General features: G+C 45.9%; 1 protein-coding gene across 1 annotated transcript in view; it reads right to left on the reverse strand.

The window, feature by feature from the left end:
- Positions 1–17680, reverse strand: part of stxbp5l (syntaxin binding protein 5L) — a 162906-nt gene that overhangs the window by 6491 nt on the left and 138735 nt on the right. Inside the window, 2 exon segments of the mRNA XM_079666372.1 lie at positions 802–1041; positions 14396–14572. Coding sequence (XP_079522498.1) covers positions 802–1041; positions 14396–14572 — 417 coding nt within the window.

Raw genomic sequence — 17680 nt, forward strand, 5'->3', positions numbered from 1 at the left:
TTAAGTTCGATGGTACAGTTATTGTTTACAAAGTACCTCAAAATGAGCCTAACAAAACTTTGGACATTTTGTGCCAGTTAAATTGATCATTATTTTGACTTTTGCCAGCAGTTACTCCATTATAATCCCTAACACACTTTGCAACAGGGAAATGTAGAACATAAAGTACAGTTTTATTATTCTATTTTTATCAGGCAAATTCAAGCATTGAAAATCTCCGTTAGACTTCTTGTCCGTCATGTGGAGCTTCAAACCAATCATCACAGCTTCAAACCCACAGGAAGCATGTTTAATAAAAAAGGCCCTGAATTGAAAATGCAATACCACTGAATAGGATTATGGCTTGGTTGTATAAGTGAGTGAATAGTTTAAAGTGATCATATTTTGAGGTCTTTCTTCCTAACGTGTGATTTATTGTGTCTTGTCTTTTTTTTTACAAGACCTAAATCAGTTTTAAGTGGTTCAATGTATAATGTAGGCCAATGATTTGATGTTTTGTTGATATATTTGATTATTATCACAACTAATTACCAAGCCTAAAGTTTAGCCAGATCATTCAAATCTCATCATTTTGTGGAAAACCGTCTTCAGCCCCCTTACCTTTGTCAGTCCAGTTGTAGGGGGGGGCTGTGATGCTCGTCATGGGAGTACACAGTGACTCTGTGAAACTGCTGAAGCATTGCCCTCCTGGACGTATAACCTACTACAACAGGTATCCCTGTTGTTGCATGAAATAGTGCGACTAAGAGCCGTACAGGTAAAAACACCAATTGGATGAAATCTCGTCTCACTGGGACTTACCGCTGGGGCCCATGGTCACTGGTACCTCCATCCTCTCCTCGTGGTCTGTGGGAATGGACATTGGGATTACCAGGGCCACGCCTAAGCTGGTGCCCACCCACAGACATGGGTTGGGCAGGGCGTCGTTCTTGCGCCCGTAGGACTCTCCAAACTGCAGCGTGGTGATCGCCTCTTTGGTGTCCCGGTCGATGCTCGACACGCTGGAACTGCGTGAGCGGCTGAAGGAGTTTTCACGACTCTCTGTAGCGGCAGCGGACAAACACAGAGGCACGGCACAGGTGGACAAGATGCAAAAAGAGGAGGAGAGGGTCGTAAGGGCAAGAGGAAGGGGGAACGAGAGAGGAAACAGGAGAGAGAAAGGTCGATTTATGGAAGGGAACAGCAATGTGGGGGGAGAAGAAGAAAGAATGTAGGTATGAGAGGACAAGCCGTTAAAAGAAAAACATAGTAAGGAGGAGTAATAACAAGCGTGGAATACAGATATTCTGAAGGTCACATTTATCTGCAAATTGTATCAAATGTGAAACACTGGAACACATAGGAAAAGGCCACTGAAACAATTTCATACACTGATAAGCAAAATGATTTTCATTACAAAGAGACCAGTCAACAGAAACATATTTTCACAGCAGATCCTGCAAACACACACACACACACACACACACACACACACACACACACACACACACACACACACACACACACACACACACACACACACACACACACACACACACACACACACACACACACACACACACACACACACACACACACACACACACACACACACACACACACACACACACACACACACACACACACACACACACACACACACACACACACACCAGATTATTGCACAAACATACAACACGTTCAAAGAGTCCTTTAACTCTGTTAGAGTGCTACTACATTCAGGTCCTCTATTGTGTACTTCAAGCCTCCATCATAAAAGTATTTCTGTATTGCTGCATTTCTGAATTATTCAGAGCCAGGCAATGTGCAGTACTGCATGCCCAGCCTAATGTTACACAGAGTGCAGACTTTACGTAACGATAAACTACAGATGGGTGCAAAGCCCGGCGAGCACACGTCAGGCAAAAAGGAAACCAGATGAGACGGGTGTTCGATGTATGCTTTTCCCAGAAGAATTTGCACAGGCTTAAAAGAGACATCCACTTTTTATTGGGGGGAGCGTACTCCATCTGTCTGCACATCCTACACTTAACACTGCTGTATAAGATGGATTTACACCCCTGCTACTTTCTGGTACAAGCACTTTAGACGGAAAAGAGCCACAGGACGGACTGACATACTGACGGACGGACGGACTGACGTGGAATCATTAGCAGGACAGCAGTTGATGGTTTTTGGGCCGAAGCCCCCTTACCTTTGTCAGTCCAGCTGTAGGGGGGGGTGCTGTGATGCTCGTCATGGGAGTACATAGTGACTCCGTGAAACTGCTGAAGCATTGCCCTCCTGGACGCATAACCTACTAGTACCCCACAACATGAACCGACATATATAACAGACCACACCCCGCCATGCCCGAAAACACACAATCCCACACACACGCACGCACGAACACACACACACACACACACACACACACACACACACACACACACACACACACACACACACACACACACACACACACACACACACACACACACACACACACACACACACACACACACACACACACACACACACACACACACACACACACACACACACACACAAAAACAAGTACAGCCGCCCAGACAAAAACAGACAAGACGGACATATGAACAGCAGAACCAGAGAATGACAGAAGGAGAAAGAGAGAAAGAGAAGCAACTGAGTGGGGAGAGATTGCTTCAAATATATTCAGAGACAGAAAAGGAGAGTGAGACTGAAAAAGTGTCCTCCCATCTATAATTCTCGTGGCCACACAACCTCTACGTGCTTATCCATCTTCTATCCAAACCCTTTTCAAGCACCATCTGCTCAGATAAACACTGCTGGCAGGAGTCCATGTTGTGAAAACTCTGATAAAGCATCCTTTAGTCCAGTGTGGTCGTTGAGGAGCTACAGTAATGTGCAGCACTGTTGCACAACATCATTTGCATACTGCTTTCTTTGACACTGCTGTTGAGATGATCCAAGTTTAACTCTCTGTAAAACCAAATATGTAACAAATTAAATCCGGCTCAAAAGGTACTTCAAAGGACATCGTTAAAAAATGGAAATTCTGTTTTTTTCTTGTTTACCACAGAGGGAGAGCAGTATTACTATCAACACACTGTATTAAGAAATGTTTAAGTCTGGTGTCGTGACAACACTGCTGGACAATGCCACGGGCAGGAAGGAAAGAGAAAATAGCCTTTTTGCTGTAAGTCTCGGCAGCAGCAGCTCGGTTTTGCCGTGTGTCGCTGGGGTGTGTTTACGCTGTGTGAGCGACCCTTTGGGGGGCTGGCTAATGAAAGTCAGGCACGGTGGTTCTCTGACAGGACACAGGGACCCCTGGAGGGGCCCTGACAGGGAGCTAGAAGCAGGCGAGGCAGTGTCAGGGAGGTGATAACGGACGGCATACAATCTGAAGAGGTGAGACAGACAGTGCCAGAGTTATACAGCGGTACACGCACATACACCCACACAAGTGTAGAGAGACAAGGACAGACACCTGGAGACTTCACAGCGGTTTCTTTCTATCTACCACCAAAGAACGGGTACATGACTGTGCCAGGTGATGCTTTAATGCCAAGACACATCAATATATTTACTGTGCCAGATACATTTTCTTGGATTTAATTGTGTGTTTTATAGGGAATTGAAAAGATCTTTAATTCACAAAATGTAACATTTATTCGATTATGATAAGGTAGTTAATTGCATATATCCGTCAGGGACATTTTTTATCATTAAATCTTTAGAAAAGAAGGTTCTCCGCAGTTTTTTTCATGCCGTCAAACATTATTCCATGTGTGTGTGAGAGTGGACCCGAGCGCCTTTAGAAAAAGCCTCAGTTATATGCAGTAAAAACACATTTAATTTATTGTAATATGATGTGAATCTGGAAAATTGAACGTTATACTTGTTTTGTTTTTTGTTTTTGTTTGTGTTTTTGTTCTTGTTTTGTTTGTCGACCTGACTCATAAGGTAAAGCGTCTTTGGGTCTAGAAAAGCGCTATATAAATCCCATTTATTATTATTATTATACTTCATTTACGGCTAACACTGCGAGGAAATATCAATTCCTCTCTCTCACTAGGTAAAAAGAAAAAAAAACACGCTCTCTTTTTCATGGATTTTTAAATTCTTAAACAACCACTCCCGGTTTTTATAACCAAATTCGCAGGGAATGCTAACAGTATCATAAACTCTGTCTTCAATATTTAATAGGTGTGCAGCCTCACCAAGATGGAAGTATTTACTGTACATTGAGTGTGGCTTCCCATGCCATTTCCCTCCTCTGTCTCCTCGCCTGGCATGCAGGCCTCATTAACATCGGCCTCATCTCTCGCAACGCTTGCTGACCTTTAATTATTCCAGTGATCCTGCTGGCTCTTCAGTCTTCACTGTGTGTCACTCTGTGGTAACCCAGTGAAACTGATAAACAACAGTGCCAAGGGTAGGACACAGATCGAAAATATCCAACGGTCTGCTGAGAAAAGCGGCTGTTTACGCATAATAAACACAAACTGCAGTCTGTGTTGGGACTAAGGATGTTGTCAGTTTTGCCATTTGATTCGTACTTGTATCACATGCAGCCTTTATTGCTTACACATCTGATTCATGGCATGTCATTTGGCTGCATCATACATTCTAAAGTGATGGATGCGGTGGATCCTACAAACTATCGGAATTATTCTAAAGCAGATTCAAAAGCTGTAGAGTGCTTAAATGAAACACAGCAACACATTTAAATATTGATATATAGTTCTGGATATTCCATTATATAAGAGGCGGATGTTTCTATCGATTGATACAGCATACATGTGTCAATGAACCTGAAACACATACAGTCTGCAGGTAATGTGTTACGCTGGCCAAGGGAAGAACAACTGTATTATCATTCATTATTGTTCTAGAGCCTGTGAGTGGTGCCTGGTTGGAAGAATATCCATTATACTCACAGTATGTGTTGGAAGCAGGAGTGTGCTCAGAAAACTTCACAGCAAGTTGCTTTCTAAATTATGCAATATCATGCGTGCCGGGTTGATATTTTGGTCAGAAGTTAGTGTGTCCAGTGGGAAAGGTTTAACCCAATGCCATCCACAGGGGTTATTAGAAAGATTATTACAATGAATCAGCTATTTATTTGGAACACAGGAGGATTTTGTAGGCTCAAATTAAATATAATGCTGAATTTGGTGTATAGAAAATAAAACGACCAAAAAAGGGCTTGAGATGACCACTGCCAATTGATTTAGGCCAGAGTTTTTCAGCACTATAAAAGTAGGAGACTGTGGAGGTTAACCCTAAAACACACAACTACATGATGCTTTAGTGTCAGACAGGAGCCGCAGAGCTTTCTCTAATAGAGTTCCTTTTAACTCAGCTAGCTGAGCAACACACAGTGCTGAGTGAAACAATACACTACGTTGCAATAACTTGATGTATCTTAGGAACATGGCAATACTAACTGACCAGAACCAATGATACTAAACGCACGATTGAGATGCCAAAACAAGCTATTTTACAATGCAGTACTCCATTAGTAAGTAAGTTTAATGGCCTATCAGGTACATCAATCCGTATACCTGTGTGAGATTCTCTATTTTGCTACTTCAAATATTAAGACGCTATGCTGCAAAATCTCATCTAAGTTTCATGTTAAATTACCTAAAAAGTCAGTTTAATAAATGTGTTTTAAGAGGTTTTAGAGCATTTAATCAACTGTGAAAAAAATTATTCTGCTATTGTCTGCATTTATTTGCTTGGTAGAGCAGCTGAAGCCCAGGCGGTGTGCTTTAATAAAACATTCAGCTTGTGCTAATGAAAAACTACTTCCCTCTCGGCGCCAGGTCAGTGTTGTATAATGAGGTCGATGAAGAATGCTGTGTGAATCTAATTGCAGAATTGGTGTAAAAGGGTCAACTCTGACAACAGCACTGCAGCTATCGTGTTTATTACTTAGCATAGATACTCTGCATGTGTTAAAACCCTCCAAAGACAATATGTGTGTTGAATCAAATTGAAACTCATGTAACATGTTCTTAACCCCAACTGCCAAGATTGTGGATGAGCTTGCAGGGCGGCTACAGTAACTGGGAAACTTTGGGATCTGTCACAGTGTTAAAGCATCCCAGATTAGCCTTTTGTGACCAGAGACTTTCGGTTAATCTGACAGAGCAAACACATACTGGACCATGAGTGAGGGACCTACACAGCCGCAGCACACACTAGAAGTGTTCTCTCCTTAGTGACACAACTTAATTTATGTATGATGCCTCAGCACAAAATCAAGGCAATGCAGTGCTGATGGTGCACCAGGTTGATAAGTCAGCAACATAATGTTGTAGATAGTGCGGCCTGGCTAAAGTTTGATCGATTGTGAAAACCTTGACTGGAGTACATGGACATTTTCTCCCATACCATATTCTGTTTGATAATCTGCTGCTTTAAGGCGGCAGAATCATTTTTCATTTTCTAACTTTAAATTAGAGCATGTCCGTGGTGCTAAACAGCTTCTTTGCCTCTCGGGCCAATCATCATTTCTGTCACTTTTTATAGTTTATAAGTGGTTCCGAAACCTAAGTGTCTTTGGGCGGTGTCTGCCATTTCCTTTCCACTACCCTCAGAAAATCCTCCAGCATCATTAATCATTGTGTACATGTAAAGTTCAGCTTCTGAAAATGCCAATTGATATTTTGCAATGGCTTATTCCACTTAAAGAAAAATATCTAGTTTGGAGTGCAAGAGGGAGAAATGAATTGTCCAAAATGGCAGAATTCCTATTAAGATGAAAGAATGAACGTCTCATCTCTGTCTGGGGAGGATGTTGTTTATTCAGAATCGCCTGGTGGTGACAGACTAAGTGCCAGATTTCATACATACTGTACTGTGTGATTAAATATTGATGTAGAATCCTGACAGGGCCCATTTCTGTGTCAGTTCTGAGGTCAATAGCTTAAAATTACACCGCTGAGAGTCTCATTTTATGTTGCAACTTTTCTTCTGTTTTCGCTATCCATTGTTGTGAAGAAAGATGGATTATATCAAACAAAAAGGCTTAAGTGTAAACCATGTTTCTTCCTATTTCAAGTCTACAAGGAAGAGCCAATGTAATCTCTTTTGAAAATGAGGAAGGTGTTTTATCATGTTAGGCTTAAATCAGATGAATGGGTAATATTAGCTATACAAGTACAGAAACACCTCTTTGCACCACACACACACAGACATAGAAACATACATGGACCATTGAAGGAAAATAACAAAACCAACACAAATAATGGATGTTAATTGCAGTATAAAAAAGGTGTTCTCGATAACAAACAAATTAACTATAGGAGGACTGTATAATAGTTTTTCTCGAATATGTAGATTGTTAGAAGGTCAGGAGGTGTGGCCACACCAGATAAACAGCAAGATCTTTACCTAAAAAACTGAAAAAAATGCAGAAATCTTCCCTTGGTGGGAGAAAATTCATTGTGAGATTCATGGCTAACACATCAGCGCTGCTATAAAAGTTACTTTGAAGGTCATTTTGATGCAGATGTGGAAAAAACAATAGAAAAAAGACACTGGAGGAGTAACAATTAATTGGTTAAAAGACTCAATATTGTACCCACCTACAGGCCAAGGACACAGTCCACACAAGCAACATTGGTAAGGGACACAATGCAAAGGCCGTTTCTTGCTTTCAAGAGAAGCAGAACCTCTGGTCCAAATGTTGAAAGGGGATGCTAATGCAAGTTGCAGAGTTCATCTCTTTAAAGAAATATAAATTTAAACAATCAAAAACCAACATGGATGGCAGGAATGTTTCATGTTCATCATGTATTCTTTTTTCAGGCTAACAATTTATTGTTCAGCTTACTCATTATAAAAAAGTTAATCTTGTAGGGCTTTACAGTTAATATGCACTGGTTACTGTGTGTGTAGCTGACTACTGTAGGTGGTAAGTTATGTGACCATGCTAACAGTTACAACTTACATAAGATCGGACAGACAGATGGTTTACACAATTCCTAACATATGAGCTTGGGTTTATTTATTGGAAAATCTAAATCGATGATTGAAATACCAGCATTAGCTTCCTAGCTAGTAATGATGATACTTACTAAGGAACTTGTGTCTGACTTAATTACAACTGTCCCTTTTGGATTTTGCCAGCAGTAACTTCCTAGCTAGCTAAATGGACACTAATGGCTAAGAAATGTACATCACAAACTCCACGTATTGCGTGTGCTACAGCGAAAGCCAAAGTGTCAAAAGACCTATAGGTTACTTACGTAACCCCAGTTCTCAGAGTAACATGAAGTGAGATGTCTCACTATGGGATGCGCCTCAACGCATATGCACCAGAAGCATCAATCTCATTACGCCAATCCTGATTGGCTGGTGATCTTGACGCCAACGTCAGGGAATCCACCAACCCTATAAGTAGCTTGCGCCACGACGCAGGCGTCATTCAAAATAAGCACCTCTTCTCGCTTCGCCTCAGCAAGAAGGGCCGTCAGGTGAGACATCTCACTTCATGTTACTCTGAGAACTGGGGTTACGTAAGTAACCTATAGTTCTCATTCATAACACTCCGTTCGATGTCTCACTATGGGATATTGAGACTCCCGCATTGCCAGACATGCTTATCTCGAAAATCACCAACACAAAAACAGAACTTAACAGGTAGAACCCTGTCCCAATACGGGGCCCAGCACTGCGCGGGCCACACTTGGAGCAGAAACATCTAGCCTGTAAAAGCGGACAAAAGTGAGCGGCGAGGACCAGCTCGCTGCTGCACAAATGTCTTGAATGGAAACACCCTTGAACAAAGCCCAGGATGTAGCCAATCCACGAGTAGAATGAGCGCGCAGGCCCGTTGGTGCCTGCAAACCCTGACTCGTATAAGCCAGAGCAATCGTCTCCACAATCCAGTGGGAGAGCCGTTGCCTGGTAACGGGCTTGCCCTTATGAGGGTTAGCCCAAGATACAAAGAGTTGGTCATTGCACCGAAACTCTTTCGACCTGTCCATATAAGTGCGCAAAGCACGAACCGGGCAAAGCAAATTCGGCCGCTGTTCCCCAGAGGAACCTAGCGGTGAAGGAAATGCCTCAAGGTCAATGGGAGTGCATGAGCCAACCACCTTAGGCACAAAGGCCGGGTTGGGCTTCAGCAATACTCTCGTTTGCCCCGGGGCAAACTGAGTACACGAAGGATGCACAGAGAGCGCGTGAATATCACTGACTCGTTTGGCAGATGCCAGAGCCAGTAACAACACTGTCTTCAGTGACAAGTGCTTCATGTCAGCGTCTTCCAGGGGTTCAAATGGAGCTCGAGCGAGCCCATCTAAAACCACCGTCAAGTCCCACAAGGGCACCAATGACCTGGAAACGGGGAGGAGCCGGCGAGCCCCTTTCATAAAACGGCAGACCAAGGGATGTTGACTAGCCGTCTTTCCCCCAAAGCCCACATGGCATGCGGCAATAGCAGCCAGGTACACTTTGATCGTGGAGAAAGCTCTGTGTTTATCAATCAGATCCTGTAGAAATGATAGAATCACACCGACAGGGCATTGAAAAGAGATGTGTTTCTTTTGAAGACACCACTCCTCAAACACCCTCCACTTACAGTCATAGAGAGACCTGGTGGAGGAAGCCCTTGCACTCTGAATAGTGTTTATCACTTTCTGAGGGAGCCCCACTGTACTCAGGTTATACCACTCACGGGCCAGGCCCATAGCGCCAGGTGCTCCGGGTGAGGGTGAAAAATCATTCCCCCCGCCTGAGATAGAATGTCCCTGTGTAGCGGGAGCTGCCATGGCTGTCCGCACAGCAGCTGATATATCTCCGCCAGCCAGTACATTGCAGGCCAGTGTGGAGCTATCAGGATCAGTGTGTGGCGTTGTTCTCTCACTCTGGCCAGAGTTGGAGGAATTAGAGCCAGGGGTGGGAACGCGTATAGAAGGACCGGGGGCCAAACGTGCGCGAGCGCGTCCACGCCTAACGGTGCATTTAGATCGCGCATTGAAAAGAACAGCTGACATTGAGCATTTTCTTTTGATGCGAACAGATCTACCGCGGCCCGGCCGTAACGCACCCACAGCTGACTCACAATCGTTGGATGTAGAGTCCAGTCTGCGTACAGTGGTGCACCTCTGGACAGCAGATCTGCCCCGAGGTTCATCACTCCCGGTACGTGTGTCGCTCTCAGAGAGAGGAGACGTCCGCAGCTCCATAAGATCAGTTTGCGTGCCAGCCTGTGTAACTGTAGAGAACGCAAACCCCCTTGGCGGTTTATATACGATATCGTGGTCGTGTTGTCTGTCCTCACGAGGACATGATGTCCCCTGAGAGAAGGCAGAAAGCGTCTTAGGGTGAGAAACACCGCTAAGAGCTCCAGATAATTTATGTGTGACCGTTGGAGGTCTCTGCTCCAGAGACCCCTCACAGGTCGACCTTCGTATATGCCCCCCCAGCCCGTCAGACATGCGTCCGTGGTGACCACCTTCCGCGATAAGACAGCACCCATAGGCACGCCTCGCACCAGGAAAGTCGGGTGCAGCCAGTGGCGTAGCGCCGTTACGCAGTGCACAGTGACCATCACTCTCCGCGCGCCATGACGCGTGGGGTTTAGTCTGAGGGCAGCTACCCAGCGCTGAAATTCCCTCATGTGTAAGCGGCCCAGACGTACTACTAGGATGGCTGACGCCATGAGCCCCAGTAACCGCAGACACGATCTGAAGAGAACATATTTGCGTGGCTGGAAACGAGCGAGGCAAGCCCTGAAGGCTCTCACTCTCTCCGCTGACAGGCGGGCTGTGAAGGGCACCGAGCTCAGGCGTAAGCCCAGGAAGAGCACCGACTGGGCTGGGGACAACATGCTCTTTTCTGTGTTTATTACAAAACCCAGGTCGAGCAGGTGTTTCATGAGGATATTCGTCTGCATAATAGCCTCCTGCTCCGACTGTGCCAGAAGGAGCCAGTCGTCTAAATAGGTTGCCAGGCGAATCCCCTGTTGTCTTAACGGGGCTATCGCTGCCTCCGTACATCGCACAAACACCCGTGGGCTGAGAGACAGACCGAAGGGAAGCACTCTGTACTCGTAACAGACACCCTGAAAAGCGAACCTCAGATATTTCCTGTGTGGATAATATACTGGGATGTGAAAATACGCGTCTTTCAGGTCGATTGATGTGAACCAATCGTCCTGACGCACGAGACGCAGTAGGGATGTGTGAGTGAGCATCCGGAATTTGTATTTTCTGAGATACCCGTTCAGAGCCCTTAAATCTAGGATGGGGCGAATTCCATTCCCTCCCCGTTTGGGAACGAGGAAATATTTGGAATAGAAGCCGCTCTGACTCCGTTTGGAGGGTACGATGGATATGGCTTTCTTTTCTAGTAGCGAGAGAATCTCCTGCTCTAGAATGTGAGCCGACGCTCCCCGGGCATGTGATTGCACAATGCCCGAGAAGCGAGGGGGGGTGACAGCGAATTGGAGTCTGTAGCCCCGTGATATCGTTTTGAAAACCCAAGCAGAGCATGTGAGCATTTTCCACCTTTCGCTCCTCAGAGCGAGCGGGGATGTCACCATATCTCTGTTGTCTGCACCCTGTGACCGCATTGGTTGTGTTATGGCGCCCTCTAGTGTCTGAACACGGTGGCGCTCTAGGGTGACAACCTCGGTTGACACTGCGCATGCGCGCGGTGATGGTGCGTTCACAGGCCCGGCCACCGTCCGCATTCCGAGAGAGGCGTTCATAGCCACTCTCAGAAGCGGAGCAGTCGCCTGACTGTTTATTGACATTATTATTTGTCTTTTTAATATTTTCGACTGTGCCCTTGGCTTTAAGCCTGGAAGCAACAGTGGCAAACATTTTATTTTTAGACCCTTGTGTGTGTTTGTGTGACTTGAACGACTGGCAGGAACTGCTGCCAGTGCTGTGAAGTCTGCTTCCCTCATGGCGCGAACTGGAGGATGACGTGCAGTCATCACCCGAGGCGGCGGGAAGGCGGGAGCGTGGTTGTCCCCCGGAAACACATGGGTGCTGGATACGTGTGGAACACGATCCAGGGCTGAAAGAGAACAGGAAACCTCCAGCCCTTTCCCCGAGGGGGGGAGGGAAGGCTGTCAGGCTGCCCTCTTCTTCTTCCTCGCCTGGTGACTGAAAGTCTGGGTCGGCGGTGCCTGTGTGGCTGCTGCCGGGACCGGGGACTTTCTCGGCCAATTCGTCCGCGCCTCGCGTCTCGGTGGGAGACCGGGGGCGGGCTGTGGCTTCTGCCATCTCGGGACCTTGAACAGGGCCGAGTGCGGGGTAGCCTGGGGGAAGTTCCGTCGCAGGACCGTTGGGGGCGGCGGCTGGGCTTTCCGAGGGAGGCAAAGCTGGAGAGCTTCATCCTCCTTCTTCTTGGCCTCACACCGCTGTTGCATGGAGGCAAGAGCTGAGCCGAATATGCCCTCAGGGACGATTGGCATGTCCAACACGTCCTCCTTTTCCCGGTCGGGGAGGTTTGTCAGGTTTAGCCATCTGGCTCTCTCCTGCACCACCATCATCCCCAGCGATTTTCCTGTGGCCTGTACTGCACAGCGCTGCACGCGGAGGCAAATATCCGTGATCGCCATGATCTCCTCCCACACGGCCGGTTCAGGCTTCACCGTCATGTCCGCGCACAGCTCCGCTTGGTACGCGGTTAGCATGGAGGAGACATTTAGCGCCCTGGCGGACAAAGCAGCCGCTTTGTAGGCCCGTTCAGTCATTGCGGACTGGAACCGGTCCGCCTTTGTCGGCAGTGTGGGGTTCCTGCTCGGGGCCGCCGACACCCGCGGTTGGAGGTGGGCTGCCACAAGCGGCTCCATAGGAGGCATGCGGAGTAACCCGAGCTTCTCCATGCCCTCACAGTCCAGAGAGGAGGCTCCCTGGATTGGGGCCTTGCTGCTGAAGGGGCGGTCTCTCCAGGAGACCGACACCTCATCCAGCAGCTCCGGAAATACGGGGAGAAGTTGCCTGGTCAGCCTTGCGGCTTGGGGCAAGTTCTTTCCCTCGTATCTAGACCTGGAGGGCTCTCTGGCCGCTTCAGGCCAGGGGATGTCCAGCTTAGATGCAGCGCGTTGACACACGGCCTGCAGGTCCATGCTGAGGCGGGGGAGCGGTGGCTCGTCCCCGCCCGGGGAGATAGACATGGCCTCAGGCTTGGCAGCCTGGGCAGACGAGACGAAGATGTCATCTTCGCCTTCGTCTGAGTCGGAAAGAAGAAACTCCGAGGCGTATTCTTCTTCCTCCTCCTCATAGTCCAGCTCCAGGACATCCTCCGCGGGTGAGGCCATGGTGAGGTCCAGTTGGGAGCCCCAGCTTGACACAGCACGGGGCCCCCTTCCCGCGGCTGTCGCCGTCACCGAGTCCCAGCTTGACACAGCGCGGGACCCGGCACCCGTGGCGGTCGCCACCATGCCCTGCTCGCCGGCCGGCGAGTCTACAGGCATGGGGAGGTCTCGGACCGGCATGCTAGCTTGGCGCGCTAGACGCCGGCGGCGGCTTTTGGCGGTAAAACGGGAACAATGCCCGCACGCGCCGGGGGTGTCGATAGCCTCCTGGGCATGTTGCAGCCCGAGGCAAGACGAGCAGACCTGGTGTGAGTCAGTACTCGATATTTTTAGCCCGCAGCCGCAGAGCCGAGCCTCCGACACTCCGTCTCCTCTGGTGTGAGGGAGGGAAGAGTCCATCTTAGCTAGCCTTGGTGCGGCGTAGAAAGGACAAACGAGCAACAGGCGTGTTACCGTTTGCGGGAAAAAATCCAAAAACCTTACCGTTATCCGTTGGAAAAAAACGGCAGGGTAGATTCTGATATTAACTGGAGTGTTAATACAGTAAATTCCCGTGCGAAGCAAAAGTAGCTGGCGAGCGCCCGTCGACCGAAGGTTAGCTTCGTATATCAGTCTGTGGACCGTTAAGCTAGCTAGCTACTGATCTTTCTCGAGATGTGCTCCGAAGCGAGAAGAGGTGTTTGAATGACGCCTGCGTCGTGGCGCAAGCTACTTATAGGGTTGGTGGATTCCCTGACGTTGGCGTCAAGATCACCAGCCAATCAGGATTGGCGTAATGAGATTGATGCTTCTGGTGCATATGCGTTGAGGCGCATCCCATAGTGAGACATCGAACGGAGTGTTATGAATGAGAACTGGTGTGTTTGGTCCCTGCTAAGGAAAGATTGAGCAATCACTGTTTGTTGAAGGGCTTTAGCGAGCAAAACATAAAATGAGTATATTGAACCTAGTTGTTAAGTTTCTATGCTGCTAACTTGCATTAGCATAAACTTGTCTTGTGTTAACTTTATATCAAGCTTTAATCCACTTACCCCAGGGAGGGAGGATGGCATGCACTTGTTATGAGGGAGGGTATGTTGAAGAGGTTAAGGGACGGGAGTTGGGAAGACAAGCACACACCTTCAGTGTGGGACACAGGCAAAGAGATCTCCATGCAAGCAGCAGACTGGGCCTTGCGGAAGGGCGGTCGGCCAGGGCCTCTGCGGGTAAGCCGTGGCCCCTCGGAACCCATCGGGACACGAGGCTTCCCTGCCGATGGCTGGGAGGTGGGGCTAGTGCAATGTCCATTGACATGATCTGTAACAACGGCAAAGCATTAGCAAACAATGCAAGGAGGGAAAGAAAACATTCAAAAATATTCCTATCCACTGCCGCAATATCCATCTCCATATGTCCTTACAAGTCTTCAAATAAGGGGAGAGATTTTTTTACTTATTCATAATGCAGCTTTCAATGACACGTACGGATCGCTCTCACCCTATTTGGAGTTCGGCTATCTTTTAAAAAATGCCAACTTAATATCTAATCTTTTCCGTATTATACTACTTGACCTATGAAGATGGATATTTTTGCAGTGTAAGAGGAGCAAGCCGATGTTAGGAACTAGATTGTTATTAAGAAATATGCAGGTGACAGAGAAAGGTAAAGCGAGTGAGTGAAACAGGGCTGGAGAGTGGTCTGAAGTAAGTATGAGTAGGGAAGAGAAAGAGATGCTGGGGCAACAGTAAAGGGAGCAAAATGCAAAGGCAAATCGTGAATGCAGTTTCATCTGGTCAGTGCCGGGAGCGAAAATCAATCAAAAACAGGCTTGTTTCATCTCCACTTCGCGTCTTCTTTGATTATTTTGTATTGTTGTTCATTTTCAAGAAACTATTTATTTTTAAGAATGGTAGCTGTACAACATTCGTATTACTACATGTTGATTCATGGCAAAAGGCTACAAGTATAGTTCAAGTAATAGAGCAAGAAAACAAAAATAATCTAATGTCCGCTTCTTTAAAAAAAGAAATTCATATTAGCACACCGGTTAACTGCTCTGGCCACACAATCAGCCACAGATGGTGGTGACAGGAAACACTTGTTACTTTCTGGAATTGTATCCTTGCATGGCCTCCCCCTCGGGGAGTGAGTTTGTTGGCGGCTTTGTTCTTAATGTACAGTGTGTGTGGGCACAATAATTAGTTTAGAGCCAAACCTTATTAACGAGACAAGGGAAAGAAAGGCAGGATTGGGAGCACTCTGCGGTTCTTTGTTGTCCGCAGTTTGGACAAAAGCGCTGCCAAAACAGCCGTAATTAAAACCTAATGATACCTACTGCCTCAGTACTCTTCTCACTTGTCTTCAGAGACGAGTAAATAAAACAGTGCCCTTTTCTTTAATGGCATTCTTGTGGCAGAAAACCAAATTGAAAACAGTTTAGCGTTGACAGGCCCATCTGATGAAACCCTTCCTCACAGAAATGTTCTTTTATTAAAACTCATGAAGCAAAAGGATAATTAGCATTATGATAATTAGTAGAAACAAGGATGAATACTCTCTTGTCGATGTCTGCCCAGTGTTTGGCACAGATCATACGTCTGTCACATCAAATATGTCTCCTGTTAAGCCAGTTGATGCACAAATTATTACATTTCAAAGTGTAGATGAAAAACTCCGGGTTGCCTCCCAGTACGCGTGCAACACTCGCCCAGTCTCACAGCAGGACAAGGTGAGGCAATGCAGGGATTGAACACTGCAGAACAGACCAATACAGGCGCTGTGTATCTGTCTTAATGTTTTGTAACTGGGAATTTCAATAAGGCAGGCAGCACATTATTCATTCGCCTCAAAATGTTCTGCAGGAAACTGGTAACACAAAGAATGTACACACTCCCCAACAAACAGTTTACTGCACTTATCCATCAGAGTGCACATACTATTGCGCATATACACAGACACACACACTTCAGAGTCATACTCTCTGTAACACCCTGTTCTGACAACAAAGATCATTTGCATAACCCAAAGCTTTCCATATTGCTTTCATTTTTTCCACAAATATACATTTTAGTGCGGAACAGGTTAATCTTCTCAAAATTGGATTTAAAAGTTTAGTTAATGTTCTCATTGTCAACATTGCCTGAACTAGCTATAACAAGTTTCAAAAAGAAAAGCATTTGGTGTACCTGTCAGGAAAAGTCATTAAATGAGGTAAGTCACAGGAATAATTAGGCACTGGCACATTGCGTGTTAGAGAAGCAGAAGTTGGAATAGGGGACAGCATGTGTGAAGCAGCGGTCTGCAGAAGCAGAGCGAAGGAACCTGAGATCAAGATGTGTCAGCAGAAGAGATGTATGGGAGGAGACCCTCAGTTTCTGGAATGCAGATGATCCAGTCAAAAGACGGTTTAAGAGATAAATGATCCAGTAACAATGACAAAGGAAGCGAGTGATCCAACCACTGTAGAGCAAGGCTGTCAATGAAGGAAAGGTTGTGTAAAATCAGAAGATGGTCCAATCATGATAAAGCCATAGAAAACCTCAAATTTAAATATGGGCATGATTTACAAATCACCTTTATAAACACTTGCAAAATGTAGAGAAAGGAATACAGAAGGTTTAAATCAAATCAAAATACATTAAAGGGCAAAATGGACAAACACTTCAGTCCAACAGTCTCATGGGCTGGTAGAACAGGAGAAGAAGTGACAAGTAAACTGAAGGGAGAAAGTTTGAGTGAGAATAAAAACCACTAAAGCAACATAAAAGCCTTGAAAACATGACAAAAGCAGAAACTAAATGACTCAAAGGAAATTAAGTGAAAACTGCTGGCTTTCGCCTACCGTACCAAGATCAGTCTTAAGATCTGTCGGCAGACTTAACTTTCTGCCGGGTCCCTTTACTGAAACAAAAGAATAGGAAACAAAGCACCAGTTAATCCCTTCAAATAAAAAATAAAAAATGATAAAAAATAAAGTAGGAGTAATCTAAGTAAAAACAATGACAAACAAAGGTGCAAAAAATAAATAAAAAACCTCAAACAAAACAAAATGGAAATCACTCAAATGAACTAAGAAACAGAACATGCAAATTGTTGCAGTTGAACACGGCAGGCATGTTTACAAAACACATGCTCCGTTCTTGTCCCAGGCCAGTATTCCCAGCTATCTCTACAATACCTATAGTGGGTCAACTTAACTGACCTAGATATCAACATTCTGAGAATGTATTTCTTAAAACTAAACGGTAATGGTTTTGTTGGACTGCAGCAAGGCAAGACAAATATATTAGATGTAATTGCTTATTAATAGCATACATCAACAATCTGAATGACTCTGCTAAAGGTCTTTACTGAAAAAATAAACAGGGTGACACCACAGGGTGTCAATACAAAATCACAGTCAGACAGTGAGGATAACAAAATAAC

This window comes from Notothenia rossii, assembly GCF_949606895.1.
Source record: "Notothenia rossii genome assembly, chromosome: 2".
NCBI lineage: Eukaryota > Metazoa > Chordata > Actinopteri > Perciformes > Nototheniidae > Notothenia > Notothenia rossii.